The 20,634-nt window shown below is 37.9% G+C and overlaps 1 protein-coding gene across 3 annotated transcripts in view; it reads left to right on the top strand.

The window, feature by feature from the left end:
* Positions 1-20,400, top strand: part of dtx3l1 (deltex E3 ubiquitin ligase 3L1) — a 35,670-nt gene extending 15,270 nt beyond the window's left edge. For 2 of the 3 annotated variants that reach the window (XM_035142194.2, XM_047337886.1), the window contains exons 2-5: positions 7,083-7,165; positions 7,270-7,421; positions 18,000-18,208; positions 18,942-20,400. In XM_035142194.2, the coding sequence (XP_034998085.1) occupies positions 7,084-7,165; positions 7,270-7,421; positions 18,000-18,208; positions 18,942-19,011 (513 nt within the window). In that variant the 5' untranslated portion in view covers position 7,083 and the 3' untranslated portion in view covers positions 19,012-20,400. Of the gene's footprint in view, positions 1-7,082; positions 7,166-7,269; positions 7,422-7,718; positions 7,805-17,999; positions 18,209-18,941 lie in introns of all 3 variants that reach the window. The other variant, XR_007032244.1, reaches the window with a different exon arrangement.
* Positions 20,401-20,634: the final 234 nt, after the last annotated feature.

The following is a 20,634-nucleotide window of genomic DNA, read 5'->3' as shown; positions in this document are numbered from 1 at the left end:
AGTTAGAAAGAAAAAAAGCTCAGAGTGAGCGGCCGCTAGGGAGGCGCCTTCTTTAATAGTGTAATTTTGTGTAATTTATACTGTGTGAAGTGCTATGTAGAATTTTGTATTGAATAAGTTGCAGTTTGGAGTTATTTGATATTAGGAAGTGGTGTGTAATTCAGAATGAATAGTTCTGACAGCATGGTGTAAACATTTATACCAAGGTAGTTAATGTTGCCTGTTTTAATTGTCAGGGGGATATTTTTTAACTCAGAATTCCAGTCTCCCTCACAGAGTGGAAGAATTTTTGAGTTTTTGAGAATGTGAATACAAGATTGAAGACTTCTGGGAGGGCTGTTAAGGGGTTTGTTTAGTACAGCATGATGTCATCAAATTATTTGTTTGCATTCCGGTAATATGGATATGAATGAAGATTGCAAACAATAGTGGAGAGAGTGAACATCCCTGTCTTGTGCCCTGTAGCAGTGAAAAGTGCTGGGAAGTGTGATTGTTGGTTATGACTGAGGCGCATGGAGAGTTGTTAAGAGTTTGATCCAGTGAGTGAACGACTCCCAAAACCAAATTTCTTGATAGTGGCAAAAAGGATTGCCCAGTTGACCTTGTTGAAGGCCTTTTCTGCATCCAGTGATGTAAATATGGAGTTGAGGGGGCTTCTCTGGGATAGATTGATGATGTTGAATAAATGACGCATATTGGTGGATGAGTGCCTGCCTTTCATAAATCCTGTTCGGTCTTGATGGATTATTGTAGGTATGACTGTCTCAATTCTGTTGGCTAATGCTTTGTTTATTATTTTTAGGTCGCAGTTGATCAGGCTTATTGGTCTGTGGCTGGAGGTGAAAGTTGGCAAAACTGAGATAAGAGCTGTGTGGGTTGTCATGGTTACTGATGATTTGATTTCATTGACCAATCGGTCAAAAACAGGAGATAGGAGTTGCCAGTGGTGTTTATAGATATCTATTGGGTAGCCATCTGAACCAGTTGACTTATTGTTTGGCATGGAAGAGATTTTCTGAGTTGTTCAGAGTTGCAGGATCGCTCTATTATGGTGGCTTTTATTTTGGAGAATTTTGGGAGTTCAAAGTTGTTGAGGAAAGAGTGAATATTGCAAATATTTGTTACATTGTCTAAAGATTAGAATGTCTGATAGTAGTTGCAAATAGTTGTGTTTATTTCTTTTGGGTTGTATATTAAAATTCACTGTGTGTCTTGAATTGCTGAAATAAGTGACTTTTCTGTTTCTTTCCAGTTGATTTGTGAGAAATTTACCTGTTTTTTCATTGTGTTGAAAATAACAAAATGTTGTTCTTTGCACAAGGAATTGGGTCTGTTGATGTATCATGCTTTCAAGCTGTGTTTTGACTTATTTTGAGTTTGATCAGTAGGGATGCAGGAGTGTTTGGAGTGTAGATGTTTCAGTTTGCTTTCCAGTTCTTGTTTTTCTTGTTCCTTTTTCTTCTTGTGAGTGGAGTATGAGATGATGTGTTCCCTGATGACTGCTTTTACAGTTTCCATAAGTACTGATGGAGAAATATCTAGGTAGTCATTCAGTTTAATAAAGGTTGTCCACTCTCTCTTGAAAAGGTTGTTAAAATCTGTATCTGCCAGTGGAGAGGTGCTGAACCGCCACCTACTTGAGGCGGTTTGTGCAGTTCCTTGTATTATATCAAAGCTGATTAAGCCATGGTCTGAGATTATTATTGTATGGATTGCTGAGTTATTAATTTTAGATATAATAGAATTACTAACTAAGAAGTAGTCAATGCGGGAGTAACGTTTGTGAGGGGTCGAGTAGTAGGAGTGTTCTTGTAAAATGGGTTCTTGGTTCCCCAACAATACAGGGCGGGAGTAATGGAGGAGCAAAGAAGACTGAAGTGAACCACAGGGTGTGTTCAGAACCAGTATCCAAGAATGCATTTGCACAGGCCTGCAGCGACATTGAAGACCGTCAGGAATTTTATAGTCTGTTGAAAACTGATGTATCGCTCATTTGATCTTAAATATTTGACTTCTGTATGTTTTAACACTTCTCCAGTGAGAATGTAAGAATGTACAATCCAAGTATTTGTTGTCTTTATTTAATAATACACTTCTTTCAATATTTGCTCGTTGGATTTGCGGAGACCCACTGAGCATATACTCACTGTGGTTGTTGTCTTAGCAGCTCTTCACGATGCCTCTCACAAGCTTACTCAGCAGCTTGGGAAGACGCAGGCAATCACCCCGTTGTCCGCGGTACATCCTGCTTTAGATGTAGATGGATTTAAGTACAGTAAGCACTAGGGGTGTGCGATATTGCCAAAAAATAATATCTCAATATTTTCTGGGAATTTGCAGATAACGATAATTAGACGATATTTGGCATCCTTTAAAAGTGTTTGTAAAAAAGTATTGTATTATACTAGGTTGCTCTTGTTAAGTTAGGATATAAACTGTTGCTTACTAATGATAGTAGTGAAAACAACTTGTTAAGGGAAAGCAGGTCTTATTTATTTACTTCAAACTCAATACAATACAATACAATTTTTTTTTACCAGTGCAGATATTACTGCTTTAATCATACAAGTATGAGTAAAGCATTTCAAACAGACACTTCCCCTTAATGTAAACAAGACATGAATCCAACAGAAATAAAACACTCATTAAACATTAGAACAAGAACATTAGAATCTGGATAAACATTCACTGCTGTAAGGTGAAGTGTGCAGCACTCAAGGAAGAACAAAACACAACATATTGTACATATGTCACCAAATCCAAACCTCAAGTTTTGTCAAATAAGTGAAATAAAATGTAAAAAAAAACGATGAAATGTACTGTCAACGTGAGGTATGGCTCGGAGGTTCTGCTTGACCATAAATCTGTTGTTGTCGCAAAGTATAAAACCTTCTGCAGTATATTTTGCAAAGTTTGGCGAAATATATTCTGCTAAAGTTTGCTGACTATGTTTTTGTTGACTGCCGAATCTTTTCATATTCTGCATATTCTGTGCAGTGGTTAAATCGCAGATGGTGAAACAGGTTGGTTGTTGAGCCATCTTTAACGGTAACCGATTTCCGACATAGTTTGTCGATTGCCCTCTTTTGAACAAAATTCGTCTTTTCAAAGTCAAACCATCGCCATGCTAGTGAAGTTGATCCACGTCTCGCAATTAAATCTGACGACGCAGTTTGCAAGGCTGATGGTGTCTGTGTATCATATTCTGGCACTGTTTGTTCAATCATTTTAAATTCAGTCATGAGTCGACATGTTCGGCAGTTGTGCTTGTTTAACTCTAGCATACGTGTGAGCGGCCCTACTGCATGACGCATGATGCATTACTGACGCTGCGTCATGCAGTTTACCTTTTTTTTTTTTTACGATAACGATAACGTGAGCTAGCACATCGTTAAAACAACAATTAAGATATTATCGTAGACGATATATATTGCACACCCCTAGTAAGCATATTATCCAATTACAATCAGCTAGCCAACTCCAATATGTTAATGTAATGTCAACAATTGCTTCCAACCTGTACTTTTATGGTTCTTTTATTTCTGTAAAGCACATAGAATGCCATCTGTGTATGATAATGCACTCTACAAATTAATTTGCTTTGTTTTTACTAAATTAATACCTCTTACAGATATTGTGTTTCTTATAAATTTCTTTTATATTGCAAGGCAAACCATATGTTAAAATATAGTGTTGGCAGTAGCTGAACCGCAGCCAATGTGAACAACTGATAACCGCAACATGCAGCCGTTCCGCAGCACAGCCATTGTGCCCCTGGGCGTAACCCTGCTCCGTGTGTTTGAACTGATAAGGAGGCCCGTCCTGATTCTGCATAAACTGATGTTACAGCTTCTCTATAAATATCGCAATTATTCTGATCTGGTTAGTTTGTTGCAATAAACTCATTAAAACCCACAACACACAGTTTCAGTCTCTTCTTATGTCACTCATCGGCACCACAACATAAATACATAAATATAAAACATACTTTTAGACTTCTTTATAGTGTCCATCTTCAATTTGTCATTAGTGTCCTTTTATTTTGTACTACTTTCCTATTTTTGTCCTTGCATTGTGTTTATTGTTATACATTATCCAATTAAAAATTATTTGTCCTACTTGCAATATAAAATGAAAAACTTTTGAAAATTAGTCTAAGCCTAACTCTCAACATACACATGCTATCACTAATAATTTAATTTCTGTCAGACAACTCATAACTTGATCAATTCCCCAGAGATGATTATATTTACATAATGGGGAGTGATAAGCAAATATCTTCAACTCCTTGTCGGAGCGTAGGGGTGGTTGCTGGGGTGGTGGAGTAGATGAAATGACAGGCAGCGATTTTGACATAAGGCAGCAGAGGCATTGGCAAGCAAAGTGAGAGAGCTTAAATACACTGCCAAATTGGGAGGGTGTGTATGATGAGAAACTATTTGATTTAATAAAAGGTGATCCATGATAAGTTTTGACTCTAGGGACAAAAAGCAGACCTATTCCAGACGACCTGAGTGGTCTGGATGGTCCATTGTCAAGTTCTAGAAAGTGAAGGGCCACAGCCTGTAAGTAGGACCCTCATATTCTACCCAAATATTAAAATTAATTATTTAGCCGTAATCAAATAATAGAAGTTGCTTCTGAGCTCTTTCTCAATGCAGATGTGACATCTGAGGTTCCCAGCACAATTAAGACAGGATCAGGTTCAATGTGATTATTAAGAGTGCGTTCAAATTTTTTTCCAGTGTTGGACCACTTAACCCTCTTAGCCAAAGCCGCCCCAGCCGTTCATCTGCTACACACAAGAGATATAGCGTGATGCGCACAGCCAGAAAATCGGTGTTAAAGTGACCGTAACGATCCAGATTCATGATCCGACACCGTCGATTAATAACTGAATAATTGTGATTGTCTGTTTGAGTGAAGAGCGACAGAGACGAGCAGACACACACACACACACACCTGCAGACAGGACAATAGTTTTTCCCTGCAGGTAGTGTTGAAACTACAATTTGTTGTGCGCCGAAATGATTTATTTTTCAAATAAATTCCATAAATGCGTGATTTTTCCAAAGTCAAAGAGTAATTGTGTTAAATAATTGTGATTAGCGGGATAAGCGTTACGATAGCCTTGTTAAGCATTTGTGGCAGAGACCCAGAGTTAAATGGTTTCTTGTAGGCACATAATGTCAGAGGAGAGAGATTTCCAATGGGCTATTACTTTACCCCTCTTAACTTGGTGGTACAAACCCTTCACTTTGCAGGAGGTACAGGTTAGGTTTCCTTGCCTGCGACCGTGAGCTACATTGTTGTCCTGCATTGAAGAAATAAAACCTGCCGAGATCTTGAAGTTTCCATTACAATAGAAGGAATATTTATCATAGAGCAGAATACCCAGCCCCCCAACATGAAGCCACAGAGAGTCTGGCCGCTGCTAGAACAGAACATGTGGTGCAGCTCCATTAAGGAGGCTAAGGAACAATAGACCAGTGAAAAGAGAATAATAAAATAAAATAAATGTTAATTAAAAGAATAATGTATATATCATACCAGTATGTACACAAATACGAAAGGAACCTCCCTATAATCTAAGGGTTAACCTCATTTCAACCTTCAAGTCCATTCGGGTTTTGAGAAACAACATAAACTAGCCCATCATAACATAGTGAAAACACAACAGGATAGTCTACTTATTTTGACGATGCATGTTTCAGAAAATACAAATAAAAGAACTATTAAATAACACAGTGTTCACCATAAGATAGTTCAACTGCATATGAAGTGCAAATGCAAATTCAGTCAATTTAAGCTTTGAAAACAAAGTGGTGGTTCGATCTTAGTCTTCCCCATCTGTATGCCGAAGTTTACTAGGGCAAGATACTGAACCCCAAATTGCCCCTCAGAAATGGTGCTGTGTGAATGGATGATTGGCAATAACCTGTACTGTAAAGCGCTTTGAGTGGTCATCAAGACTAGAAAAGCACTATATAAAAGCATTATATAAATACAAACCATTTACATTGAAGTTAAGTTGCCTTCCAATAAACAGGAAATGTAAACAAAGCGACCTTATATTTCCATCAACTTTATATTTGACATTTGACAACCGTCAACCAGTAGACGCTACTCCAAAGTGCTGTTCTGCAAACTGCTGCCCTGTCTGGGTCTGTGAAAAAATGTTCCTTGCCGACAGTTACCTGTAGTTTTGGTATGGTATTGCATTCCAAACCTCATTTCCATTTTATCCCTCAAAAGCTCTCTTGCTCTTTTAAAAATTGCAGGGGGAAAATCTGGATCCTCTGTCCATTGAAAGTTATCCGCTACATCTTTGACACCTTCCGCAGTATTTCTTTCAGTTCGTAGGTGTAGTGCATTTTGAGAGGTCAGACAGTTTGGACATATAAAATATAAAAATTTCAATCAAATTGACCCAAATTGTTTATGGACAATATTCTTCCCCATATAATAAGGGAAAATAGAGGAAGGAATATATGAACACAACCGTGTTCATAAAACATGAAAAGTAATAAATTAGAAATTTTATTTATGTTTTTTACATTTGTACAAGTTTAACATGTGGATGCAATTAGTACTGAATATATGTAATTCGTTTAGGACTAGGATAGGGAATTCTTTGAGAAAACTGATTTAATTGTCATTATAATATCTTATTGAGTGTATTTGAAGTGCACCATTTAAGGTGGTGGTAAACGACTGCTTAATTCATAAGTCCTTAATGACCGTAATGGCCATAGTGTCACATCAGAGAGTGAATCCACAAAATCTACAACAGTCATGTGAATAGATACACCCTCTTTTCTAAGTGGGGGAACATCAGTCTGCCTTCAAAACGACTCAGCATATCCACTGCTAATAACTAAGTAACTAATTAACTAAATGCACATTCTGAGGCAAAACCACAACTGTCAAACTGGCTTTTGTGAGTGTCTCTTTTACATCACTGCAATCCACTTAAAATGTTGTGTTCTTCACAATGTTAATTATTGTATATTGAATACTTTGAATTCATCCAAACCTTTTAATCTGCTTCCCCCTCTGTGTGTTTGTCTCCTGCTGCACAGTATGGGTGCTGGCCAGAGCAGCGACAAGTTCCACTGTAACCGCTATCTGAATGGACAGGGACCTCCATCACTGGTGCAACAAGGTCTTTCACAAATATGCACTCATAGTTCTTTGTGTCTATTGAAATTTCATTATTATTATTATCAGTTCTGGATAATTCATATATAATATCTGCTGTCCATGCAGCTAATGATGGGGTGAATAGAAAATACAACGTACTAAATGGCTGCCAGCCAGAGGGCCAGACAACCTGTGTAATCCTACACAGAGACCTGCCAGGATTCCCTAATGACAACACCCTACAGATCAACTTCATGTTTCCAGATGGAATCCAGACAGTAAGCTTGGCTAAACCAATATCGTGCATCTGTTTATTGTCTGAATTACAGTTGATCCTCTATCAAAATTTGTCAAATGACTGTCTGGCTTCTGGTTTGAGTCACTGGCTATATATACAAATGGACAACATGACAGCTCCCCAAAAGCTAAGCCTCAATTGTACCCTGGTGGCTCGCTGTAGTATAGGTCCTAAACCCTGCTTAATGTGTGCTTAATGGATGAGACATGGGCCAAATAAAAAGTAAAATAAATTGAGATAATTTTTTTTAATCAAATATGGTTTATATCATTTTCAGCACACCTCCCTACCCTTACATGAGGCTTCATTGAAAGTGAGGCATGGAGAACAGAAGCTAAAAGACCCTATCACAGAACAGAGCAGGTATCAATGACACATGGCATGGATTTGGTAAGATTCAGTAGGGAAAGGAGGTGCGGGGTGGAGATGGGTTGTGAAGTAGTTATCCGTTGAAGCAAGAAGATTACACAGGCTAAATCAGATACACACAAATTGTGATTTGTGAATATGGTATTGACAAAAAAAATTGATTGATAAATCTGTTTAAATAGAGAGTGCAACAGAGTGTGCGACATAGGCTTTGCCAAATCAATTAAAAGGAGAAAATTTGCTGAACCACCAGCTAATGTGGGCTGGTACAAAGTACTGCTGCAGTCAGTTGAGATACTGGATTGTAGCTAAGCTTTACTTTGTGACCTGCTTGAAGTAATGCTATACTCAATTTATTTTAAAAGGTGATGACAGACAGCTGAGACTGACTCACGATTGGTTGAGCGTGTGTATTGGTCCAAATGACGCTACAGACATAAGATGGCAGTGTTGGTACCCTGAGTATTTTGGCTTAATTTAAGTATAGTGGGTGCAATTGGAGACACAGGTTTCATCTTTAAGTACAGTCTCTGGTTTGGTGATCAATTCCCCTAAATTCTCCCCAGATGATGATTGCACTCTTGTGTATGGGACTGTCTTTGGTGCATAAGCTGATAAGGTTTTCTGGCTTCTGGGTTACTTCTTGGTCGCCCATAGGTTCTCCACAGTAATATGACTTCTCTGCTAGACTTGCTTCAAGTTTGAAACCATGTATATAGTTAGACAAATGGAAACAGGAACCAACAAAGAACGTAATCCTCAAGAATGTAAGATAGCATTAAATGCTAAAATCGTTGCCATCTTCTGTTTATAGGGACAGCAAGTCATAATTCAGTTTCAAGATTTTTTTTAGCTTAAAATATATTTCAATCATACACAAGAAATTATAACCAGTAAAGTTTAGACATAAGGAGATCATTGAACAGAGTTTCACTGCAATGAACTCAACTAAAACCTGTGGGACACTATGGAGGCAATCACAAACATGACTCCAGCTAAATATTGTCTCAGTACCTCTGATAACCAGCAGAAAGCATGTGAGCTGAGTGACTTTTATTTGAGATTTGAAACTCAGGACTACTCCTCTGAATATAGGGATGTTTTAGAGACAATCCATGTAACTGAACAGGATGCAAGGCTGGTGATAGACCCCTTTAAAGTCCAATCACTTTTTAAACACACAAGCACTAAGAAGGCCACAAGGCCAGGCGGTATCCCTGCATTCCTCTTCAAAAGATTTGTAGAAGAGCTTTCACTTGCATGGTGCCCCATCTTCCAGAAATATGTGGATTCACACACTATCAGAGTTTGTCCTTTTAAGCCTTAGGTGCAGCACACAAGTCTAAACTGACTGAATGTGAAATCAGTGTGGAGAGCACTGACCACTGTCATAGAATTACTGTTGTAGTCTGATTTTTGAATTGAAAATCTTATATTGTAAATTACAGCACACTTGTAATAACAGTAACAGTCAACACCTTTTAAAGCACTGTCTTAATAAAAAGGGAGTTCATATCTGACTGATTTTATTAAAGGGGACATAGCATGCCCATTTTACCACAAGTTGATATGGTTCCTTGGGGTCTTAATGAAATGTCTGTAACATACTTTGGTCAAAATACCACAAGGATCATTTAAAACAGCACCCTTTTTACCCTGTATAAAACAGCCCTCCACAGAGCGACCTGTTTTGACTGCCTGTTCCTTTAAATGCTAATGAGCCAGCTCCCCCCTCCCCCTCTCCCCCCATGATTTTAAACGATATAAATTACATATTTTATATGATATAAATTATCAAATATGCATCCCATACTTTGTATTCCCCTTGTTGTCCTGGAGTTTTAATTTTCCCAATCACATAATTAAATGTCCCCCTCTGCCCATCCACTACAAGCACACAAGCAGACAGACAGAGAGAAAAGAGAGGTGGGGGGCTATGAAGACCATCATTTACCCCCGAACCCCGACATTCAACGGGTACAACAACAAGCGGAGAAAGCAGAATCGCGGGCTGACCTTATATGTACAGTCTATGGGGCTGACCAGCGCGGAGAAATGCTCGTCCCGTGTGAACAGCCAGGCGGCTGCGTGCTGGAGAACGGCGCTGCGCTGCCTCAGGCGGCGCTTCGCGTCCGTGTACCCGGCGTAACTACTGTAACCCGGCGGAACTACTGTAACCCGGCGGAACTACTGTAACCCGGCATACAGTAGAGCTGAACACTGCGGAAGTCTTCCACACAGCTGGCAGTGTGGAAGACCGCTGCGAGCAGCGCAGCGCCGTTCTCAGCGCGCAGCCGCCTGGCTGTTCACACGGGAGCAGCATTTCTCCGCTGGTCAGCCCCATAGACTGTACATATAAGGTCAGCCCGCGATTCTGCTTTCTCCGCTTGTTGTTGTACCCGTTGAATGTCGGGGTTCGGGGTTACAGTAGCGCTGAACACTGCGGAAGTCCTCCACACTGTTGGCTGTGTGGCGCTGACACAAATTCCAGCTCACGCACGGGAGAGCGAGGGTCGCTCCCGAGCAGCTGCTGCAGCCTCCCAGTCCCAACGATCCAGACAAATGCCACATGTGAGTGAATCGCGGGCTGACCAGCGGAGAAATGCTCGTCCCGTGTGAACAGCCCGGCTGCGTGCTTGGGGACGGCGCTGCGCTGCCTCGCAGCCTCCGGTGTAAACCCGGAAGTAACGAGTGTGGGGGACGGGGGCGGGGGGGTGGGCCAAGACCATGTAGGAGACTTCCAGTGTATTGTTACGACACAATACCCAGGAAGCGCAATCGAGTCGCTCAAGCATGACGTTTCTGACTTAGAGGAACTATAACAAAACGCGCGAGTGTTTTTTCCCCAGAGTTTTTGGGTTGGTAGACATGCCAGATACCCACATTAACCTGTAGAAGCACTAACAAAGTGGAATTTGCATGCTATGTCCCCTTTAACTGATATTAATTGATGAAAAAGCAGCCATTAGCATTAGTATAGGAAATTGTGGATGGGATAAATTGAAATGAATCTAGATGCATTGTTGTGCATTCAAATCGCTGTCTGCTGAAGGTGCACTAGTGAGCACATAGTCATCATAACATGTCAGACAGGGAGCACCTCCCAGCTCCTGTACCTGTTGTACTGGTTTTTCTTTGCTTGTGTGTAGCTGAGTGGTGATGAACAAAGGACTAAGCTACCAGTTCCTCAAGTTTAAAGCCAATTAGCCTAAAGACAAAAACTAAAATAGTTAATTTGTGTCTTGCTAGCAAACAGACAGCGGGTAGTAAAACAAACATCATCGAAATGTGTATTTTCGGGAATTTTTTCTTTCCATTAGAGTGAAAGAAGACGACATGTCCCATGTTGACAGTCTCTGCTCCAGCCTCCAACAGCAACTGTACTTTTTACGCAGACTCAGGTAGTATGGAGTGGAGCAGAGGTTTATGCTGTTACTCTACCAGGCTGTATTATGGAGCTGGTACGGTAACCTGTCTGTAGATCAACCGTCTGGTACAGACTGCCCTGAAAATTGTGGGGGTTAAAAACCATCTGTCCCTGCAGAAAAAATATGACTTGTCTTCAGACAAAAACAAAAAAATGTGTCTGACCCAACCCACAATCTTCACCCAGAGTTTCAGCCTTTACCTTCTGGCAGAAGATTGAGGGTCCCCAAGTGTAAGCTGAACCGTTATAAACATTAATTTCTGTCCATGTCTATTAAGCTCCTCGACAACAATATGTAATAAGGGATCAGCAATGTCACCTCTTTGGCAATATTTAGTATAAAAAGGTTGCACAATATGTCACAGTGTAATATTACGTCATTGTCAGCAGATGTGTATGTGTATATGTGAACTGTGGCATGTGTATGCAAGTATTACAGGCCAATGTGTAAGAGATTTGATTTGATTTTATGTGAAACTGCAGGCTGGACAGTGCCCAAAGCAAATTTTGCATTGGGGACAATAAAGTATATCTTATCTTATTTTATATTATCTTAGCCAGGCTAGAACATTTAGTTTTAAGTGTCTGAAGTGTTATATGACAGATACTACAATTGACTAAATTAAATTAAATTATAATCTAGAGCTTTCTGCTCACTTTTTTCTTTCTTCATAGCTACGCACGCATTCATCAGCCCGTCCCTCTCGCTCTCTTCTTTCTCTCTCTTGTGCTGACACAAACACACACACTCACACACATAAACAGTGTAATCGGACACATGTGTAAACTCAGACTGGGTAAAAACAACAGAATTTGTAAACTTAGGCAAAGTATGGAGATGGCGGTGCACACTTGGTTTGGCTTGATTCGGTGGGCAGTGCGCAGTGAGCGGTTTTCACTGTCTTATAATTCAACTATCATTACTTATTTTGCCACTAATTGTAGAGCATATTCTGTGTAGATTTTGTCAATTTTTTACACTGTAATATTCACTGCTCAAAAAAATGTAGAGGGCACTTAAATCACACTTCAGATCTTGATAAACAAATTATTTAAGTTGAAAATCTTTACTGATGTACATTCTGAAGTTTGTTGAGAATAAAATGACATCAATGGAAACCAAAATCATCAACCCTTTGAGGGCTAGAATCAAACCCCCCCTGAAAATCAAAGTAAAGATTTTAAATCACAGGCGGATCCAACTTGCGTGAATTTCATCACGGCAACTCATATTGTGACTCAGTAGTGTGTTTGGCCCCTGTGTGCCTGTATGCACTCTGGACAACATCTTTGCATGCTCCTGATCAGTCGGTGTATGGTGTCCTGGGGAATCTCCTCCCAGACCTGGATCAGGGCATCAGTGAGCTCCTGGACAGTCTGTGGTGGTACTCGACTGCGTAGGATACACTGATACATATTTGTTTGTTTTTAGGTCTTGGTCTTTATTTTTTGTATTGAATATGAGATGATTTTCCCTCTCAGTACTGCTTTGGCTGTTTCCCATATTAGTGTTGGTGAGGTGATTGCTGAGTCATTGGTTTCCATATAAAACGTACATTCTCTCTTGAAATTAGTCAAATTCTTCATCTTTAAGTAAGGATGTGTTGAATCACCATCTATGGTTGGCTTTAGTTTTGTTTTTGTGGTGCAATATGAAGCTGATTGGGGCATGATCTGATGTGATGATTGGATGAATGGTGGGGTCAGAGATGTGTCATCATAGAGTTGCTTGTCAGGAAGTTGTCTAATTGTGAAAATGATTGATCATGATTGAGAACAGTAAGTTTAGTCCCTGGCTGACAGGTTTTGTAGCCTCTGAGTATCGCCAAGACCCAGATCTGTTTATTGTTTGATTTTCTGTGTTGAATGCCAGTTTTTGATATGGTGCGAGTTTGTTGAACTGTCTTCTGCTGGGTTGACAACTGTGTTAAAGTCACCCTCAATGATTATTGATGATGTTGAAAAATCTGGGAATGCTGTAAAGAAGTCATGATAGAATGTTGCGTTGTCTGCATTGGGACCATAGATACTTGTAATTGTTAGACTGATGTTTTTAATTGTTCCATTAATAATGATATAGCGTCCTTCTTGGTCTGTTATGGTATGGTTGTGGATTAGTGGTGTGGTTTTATCAATCAGAATTGAGATGCCTCTTTTTTTGCAGTTGTACGTGGCAAAGTATATTCGATTGAAATGCTGCTTTTTTAACATTTTGTGTTCACTGTCTGATAATTTGGTTTCTTGAAGTAAACTTGTTGATGCCACGTACGTTCCAGGTGACACATTTTAGTGCTGTGACCACTGGATTTGTTTTTTAGGTTTGGTACAGTTGTTGACATCTTGATTTGTCTTGATCTTCCCGAACAAGGGGGATGTGATACCAGGGGAGGGGGGAGGAAAGCAAATAAGCAGAATGAAAACAAGAAGAGGTAGTGGAGACAAACAAAGACAGACTAAGACAAAGACACATAGATACATCATGTGCAAAAAGGTAACAGTGGTACATTAATCAGAGACAATTTGGTGTAAACTGGGTGTTCAGGTTTAGCTTTCCGGTGTTATTCCATCAATCTATCCTTGACCATCAAATCTACCTATACACATCTAATATACACATACATACTAAATAATAAAAATAAATAATATATACCTTTATACACTTGTATTTCCTTTCTCTCTGACACATACACACGCACACACATTAGAGCCACAATAATCAGCTTTAGATACAGATATTCATACATTTACACATCCATTCAAACCACCATACACACACACATTTACATCCATACATATACACTCGTAGACAGAAAGACAAGAAGACAGACAGACACAAGCAGACAGACATTTTTTCTGCTTGTAGCGTTTCAATTTGTGACTGTGTGTATTCGAGACTGGCCTTAAGTTCTTTTATGTCTGCGTGTAGTATTTCCAGAATTGACAGTTTATTGTTTATGGATTCGAGTACACTGACCTCAATAGTTATGCTCCCGTTGTCGTCAGCTTCCGTGGACCATTCTCGGCGTGGTTGTTTCTGTGGTGAAGTCATGATGTCTATTCTATAGAAATACTTGTCAACGAGCTGTTGTAGGTCATCCAGTGTTTGCGTTGTAATCCAGGGAAGATGACCGGTGGTGTTTTATTTGGTTTTGTAATTTGTTTGTAGCTACTCTAACAACAGGGTGTCGCCATGATGAATCTCCTGTTGTATCGCAAGGTTGTCAGTCACAGTGGCATCCTCTCTGATGTAAATCTATAATAACACGTTAGGTCATTAAAGTTGACAAGTTATGATCTTGATCTTTACAATAATCCAAATAATATGTACCCTAAAAGCAAGAATACAAGAAAACACTTAACAGATAAACTGCAATTTAATTGAGCATGGAAATAATGAACATAAATGACATTGTAAGTCTGGCATTTCATGGTGACGAAGCTCAAACCCAGGATTATCTTGCACACTACTATTCACCTCTCAATCTAATTAAATGCTCTGCTATGACAAATTTATCATCAGAAATTTTCTAACCCATTTTCTTAAACTACAGAAGTCTGGTGCCACTGGCTCAAATAGAGCGTCTCTTTAAACAAAAAAGTATCGCTATCGAAATTCATAACTTGTTATTGAAACCAAGGTTTTGGTATTGTGACAACACTACTCAGCTTTAGTATCTTTGGTTCACTTGCATAGATATTTTTGCCTTTACCTTTCTAAAAGGTCACTTTTCGTTACCCTCACCTTGCTTCTGAATTTGGGACAACCTGCACACCAAATCCATGACCCTGCTGACCACATTTTTAAACCATTTGATAAATTTACAATTGACGATTACAATATAGATGTTTACCCAGACATTAACTTCTTTTCATCATTTGATGATTGGAACCTATGTACTTTTTACAGTGAAAGTCAGTTTACTGACGTGTGTATCCATGCCTCCAAATGTATTTTCTACTCTTCATTTGAACATAAGAAGTCTTTCTAAAAATGTATTTAACACTTGATGGTTTTTCTGTTATCGCTATTGTTAAGTGATTTTAGGTGATATAAACTTTAGGTATATTGGACACCAATGTATGAGTTTTTTTAAATATCCTTTATTCTAATATTTGTTTTCCCTCTTATTCATAAATTTACACGAGGTAAGGAAAATTCTGCAACATTGATATATATATATATATCTTAAGTAACTCATCGAACGATGTAATGAAAGCTAGTGTTTTATATTTAGACTGGTCAGATCATTTCCCCATATTCCAATACTCTGTAATCAAGGTCAGTAAAGCTAAAGATTCCAAGAAAATATTCCAAAGAAGAATAATGAGCAAATTAAATATGTTAAAATATGCTTGCTAGAATTTCATGGAATGATTTATTTAAGGAAGATAATGCTGATTTTGCATATCAAAACTTTATAAAGGTTATTACTATTAGTTTTAATGGATGTTTTTAAATGGTAGGCTCATTAAGAAATACTGTCAAGAATTTAATAAGCCATGGTTTACTGCTGATTTGCTGAAGCTAAAGAGAAAAAAGAAAAAGAAAAGTCTTATCACATTACTCTTACCCATAGAATTTACAAATCTACTGGAAATAAACATAATTATATTAATAGATTTTTGAAAAAGAAATACTTTAACAAAAGTTTTAAGAGTTGTTCAAAGGACATTAAAACTACCTGGATAGTAATAAATCAGTTGTTGCTTAGAAAAAAGACTACTTCTGAGCAACCCTCATCCTTTCTAGAAGGTGAAAGTACTCTCAATAATCAATTTGATATATTAAATATTTTGTCAATATCGCTTATGAATTAGCTAGCAAAATTCCAAGAAATTTGTATTTTTTTAAATAGATTTTTCAAAAGCTTTTGATACAGTCAACCATCATATTTTACTGGAAAAGCTATTTCCATGGTGTTTCGCATACATGTTTGAATTATGTTTCCAACAGAAAGCAATTTGTTTCAGGTATGCTATTCAAGCAAAGCCACTACTAGCAAAGCTGATCTTTGGTGTTCTTAATGGGTCCATTCTTGGACTGTTACTATTTCTTATTTACATTAATGATTTGGTCTCAAATACCCTTTACCCAATAATGTTTGCAGATGACACAACCCTAGTTAAATTTTGATGCCCCAAGTTCAAGGACAAGATTTCTGGCAATTATTGCTGATGAAACTTTGAGCTGAAGAGAACATATTGACTGGTTCAACAGAAAAATAAATAAATCTAGTGGTTTAGTAAGGAGGGTTAGTCAGCTTGTCACATCAAACTGTCTTATTCTTTATTATAGCCTAATTTATCCCTATCTTATCATATCGTAATTTAGTTTGGCCAAGTACTTTTCCTACGGCCCTACACAAAATGCTGGTCCTCCAGTTTTATTCAGATAGCAACAGGATTCACACAATTTCACCCAAATGGCAGATTCTTACTATTTATGAAAGTAATATTTTTCGAATGTGATTTTCAATTCAAGATTTACTTCAAACCAAATTCACAGATCCACTTTTATTTAACTCCTCAATCGTAAGATCCTCAACCTCCTACATTCCTCACTAGCAGAGATCACTTTTCAATTAGATTTAGAGGAGCCAAATTAGGGAATGACTTTTCACAGGTGGCAAACTGTTCTTTTATAAAATGCAAAAACAAAATTTTAAATACCATTTAACTGCTGCTTTATAGCTGTTCTTTATGAATTGTTGTCTTTGAGATAGGATTTGTTTTTAACTACTATGCTCAGAAGTCAATGCATGTGTATACACACCACACACTCACTTTGATGAATCAGCACACCTGTCCACATCAAATACACACATTCTTTTTTCTTTTATTTTTGTATTGATAATTGCGTTGCTTTTTTGTTTTGTTTTTTGTTGGGCTATCTATGTTTTAAATTTCTTGACTTCTCTGTTGTGACGCTTTAACAATATTTAGATAGAGGCTTCAAAATAAGCCCACTGGGTTTTCTACCTCCCCCTGCACTGATTATTAATATTTGTGTGTTTTCTTTTTCTGTGCTAATTAAACATAAACACAGTGTTTTAACTTTGTTGTTGCAGAAGAAGTGCCGCCACGTTTATCCAGGAATATAGATGCCACTGTTCTGTTTTATAATGTTAATAGTCTTTTCTTTTTATTTATTGTTTGAAGGCTACATAGCCACTTTAGTTTTTTGTATGTTCAAATATTCTTATAAAGGAGTGTGTGTTGAAGTAAATAGGATGGTTTCAAGAATCGTGTTATAGAGAATCGTGGATATTTCATAGTATTGTTATGGACTACAAAATGTTTGGTATCGTGACATCCCTATTTTGAATAAGATGTAATTCTCTCTGAAAAATATAGAGTGAGCTGCTATAGTCTAGATGAGAGAAAATTAAAGCATGAATAACAATCTAATTTCTCTTTGATTAAATTTAGCTGAACTTGGAGTTGCATAAAACATGAATGGGTAACTTTTTAAACGTGTTTGTTCAGGCTGAGGTTGCTGTAAAAAAAATGCAAGGCTTTCGCAGTTTTGGTTGACAGTTTGGGACAGAGAGCCAAGATATTTAGCAGAATAAGTATTAACTGTCACATGGCCAATACACTCAACCTCAATCTTTTCCATAATTAGCTGCATAAATTTCTAGGGTATTTGTCACAAATGCAGTTGTTGATATTAAGTTGACAAAATTGTACATACCCTGAAAATAATTTATAGGAGACAGTGATGTTTGGTGCACCAGTGAAACCTAACTTCTCTGCCTGCAGGAAAAACATCCTCACCCTGGCCAACCATATTCAGGTCTGCATCTCTGTGCTTACCTGCCTGACAACCTTGACGGCAGGAAGGTTTTCAAGCTGCTGGACAAGGCCTTTCACCAGCAGCTCTTGTTCACTGTTGCTGCTGGTAAAGATGGAGGGGACATGGTCAACTCTTCCATCCCCCTAAAAATACAAGCATATGGAGGGAACCAAGTGTAAGTTAATATTGCAAAATCATGGTGTAAATGATGCCGTTTGGAGTCAAATTTAAATGTTGCGGCTTGCGGACACTTGATGACACCTCAAGAGCAGTATGGAGGAATTTCTTATTTTTGGAGTCCAAAAAACGTTTGTGGACTCAAACACTTTACCCACCCCTCCATCGGCATAGTGATAATGATTGAATTTCAATTTTTCGGTGAACTATCCCTTTAAGGGCAGTACATTTTAAATATAATGTATGTAAATATACACAGAGGAACTAATGAGGGAATAGGATGCAGGTGAGTATGTGGGTGGGGAAACTCAGGTGAAGGGGTAATCAGAGGCTTGTGGGAGTGACTGGATCTGAAATGACAGGAGAACAGAGACAGGATCAAAACAATGCATGGCAGACTAGGCTGTGACAATTTGACCTGGTCTTGTTTATTATTTTTAAGTGAATAAATTAGATGCTTGGTGGCTGTGATACCAAAAATGCCAAAATTACTGCATTTAAGCAGCAAAACAAAAAACATCCAGATAAAACTTGACACAAGCTTTGTTTGTATAACATTTTAGGTAAACACTGCATACACTAAGGCTCTATGTATTATGTTTGGGGTCCAGATCTTTGCTGGATTCAAATTTTCGTCAAAGTTAGTGGGATGGGAGCATGAGGGAGAAACACTTTGCGACCTACTGCTCCACCTAAATGTAATCGTCTCTTTGAAATTTGTGTTTTCTCAGTGAATGCTATCCAGACTCGGACTACCTGAAGACTGTGAGAAAACTCCTGAAGGATAATGGCAATGAATGACACACAATACAAACTGCTGGATGAAGGCATAGTAAAGTTGACCTCTGAAAAGTCAAACAATCTATTCTATTCTATTCTATTCACTTGATGAACTAGATTTTTAGATTCTTAATTATCATATAGTACCGACAGAGAGGTGTCTGATTGGTCCCAGATTTATTCTGCAGTAAGATATATACAGCCAGAGATATTAGCCATTTCCAAATTGCGCACTTTAGGGTTGAATGCAGCCCGCAAACTACAATGACAGTCAGTAAAGCAAATAACTCTGCCAATATGATTGTCTAGCTCTCATAGTAGAAATATTCAAAAGGGAAGTGATCATATTTCTCATAAAATTAGTTTAAGACAGTGAAACCAAAATGTAATAGTTTAGTAGTTTATGTAATCCTTCTAAAAATGAAATAAACAAAAAGACATGGGTGAAAAAATAACCTCCATTGCAAAAGTAATAAGCTCTAAAAGCTTACCCTAAGATAAAAGGACTCCTCTTCTGGCAATGTGAAAAGAGACAATAACCTTTTAGCAGGTTTACTTATTTTCCAAAAAACTAAAAAATGTATGCTCTATTTTGTATTGAAACTTCACGAACACAATTCAAAATGCCACAAGACTTGTCCACAGCGTAAAGAAGGAGGTGGAGTGCCCACATATTATAAAATGAAAGTGATATACAGAAAACAGTCATTTCTTTTGGTCTATGGATTCAGCTCTTTCTATTCACATACCTCACAACAAACTTTAGTATACTAAAATACAGCAGGTCATATTTGATTCCCAGAATCTCCAATGGTCTCTTCCATCACCAGACAAAAGCATAAATCTCTCATTGATAAAACATCCTTTTTCCCCCAACATAACAACTTCAGAAATCAGTGATTTCCACATAGAAATAAAGGGAGGGTCATCCCTGACCGATTTCACCATAATGCCTTTACTTGCCCGTATCAAAGGTGATTGAACAGTATCTTGATGTTGTATTAGTGTGTCAGGAATATTTCCAAGGAGACATAGAAGTAGATTTGCAAACACTTGATTGTCTAATGCTGTGTATCTCAAATGTATTGCATTCCCACAGGCATTGAAGCCAGGTGCCAATGTGAGTTTTACATTGGAGACAGTTAGATTTATACTTGTGATGTCTATTACTTTTAATATCTATATTTTTGTTAATTAATATAATTTATATGGTTGTGGGTTTTATATTATACATATTGTTTTATAAGCACGTTTTTACTTGTAGTTATTATGATTATTATCTCTACATTTGTCCAATGTACACCAAGATGTTAACCATGCCAGTTTTTCCAGATGCAAACTAAACATCTTTTAATAACATGTTTGTGCTCTTTATAGTCCAAAATAAAATCTCTAATGGGTTAGAATCTATGATTTCCAGTGAGTTGGTTTTCTTGTAGGCATAATGTCTGGCCTAAGTATTTTAGAAATCTTTATTTGAAATGTGATACTAAGCTTTCAAAGATTCAAATGTTTTTAAATTCTCCATTCTCAGATATCATTCTATTAATCCCATTGTGTAAAATTTGGCCTTGTACACTATGGTGATAAGTCAGGGTTATCCCCAATGCAGTTGGAACATTAATCGGGTGGGGTTTTTTCTTA

The sequence above is a fragment of the Hippoglossus stenolepis genome, chromosome 19, assembly GCF_022539355.2.
Source record: "Hippoglossus stenolepis isolate QCI-W04-F060 chromosome 19, HSTE1.2, whole genome shotgun sequence".
Classification (NCBI taxonomy): Eukaryota; Metazoa; Chordata; class Actinopteri; order Pleuronectiformes; family Pleuronectidae; genus Hippoglossus; species Hippoglossus stenolepis.
This window is presented reverse-complemented; position numbering and strand designations above follow the sequence as displayed.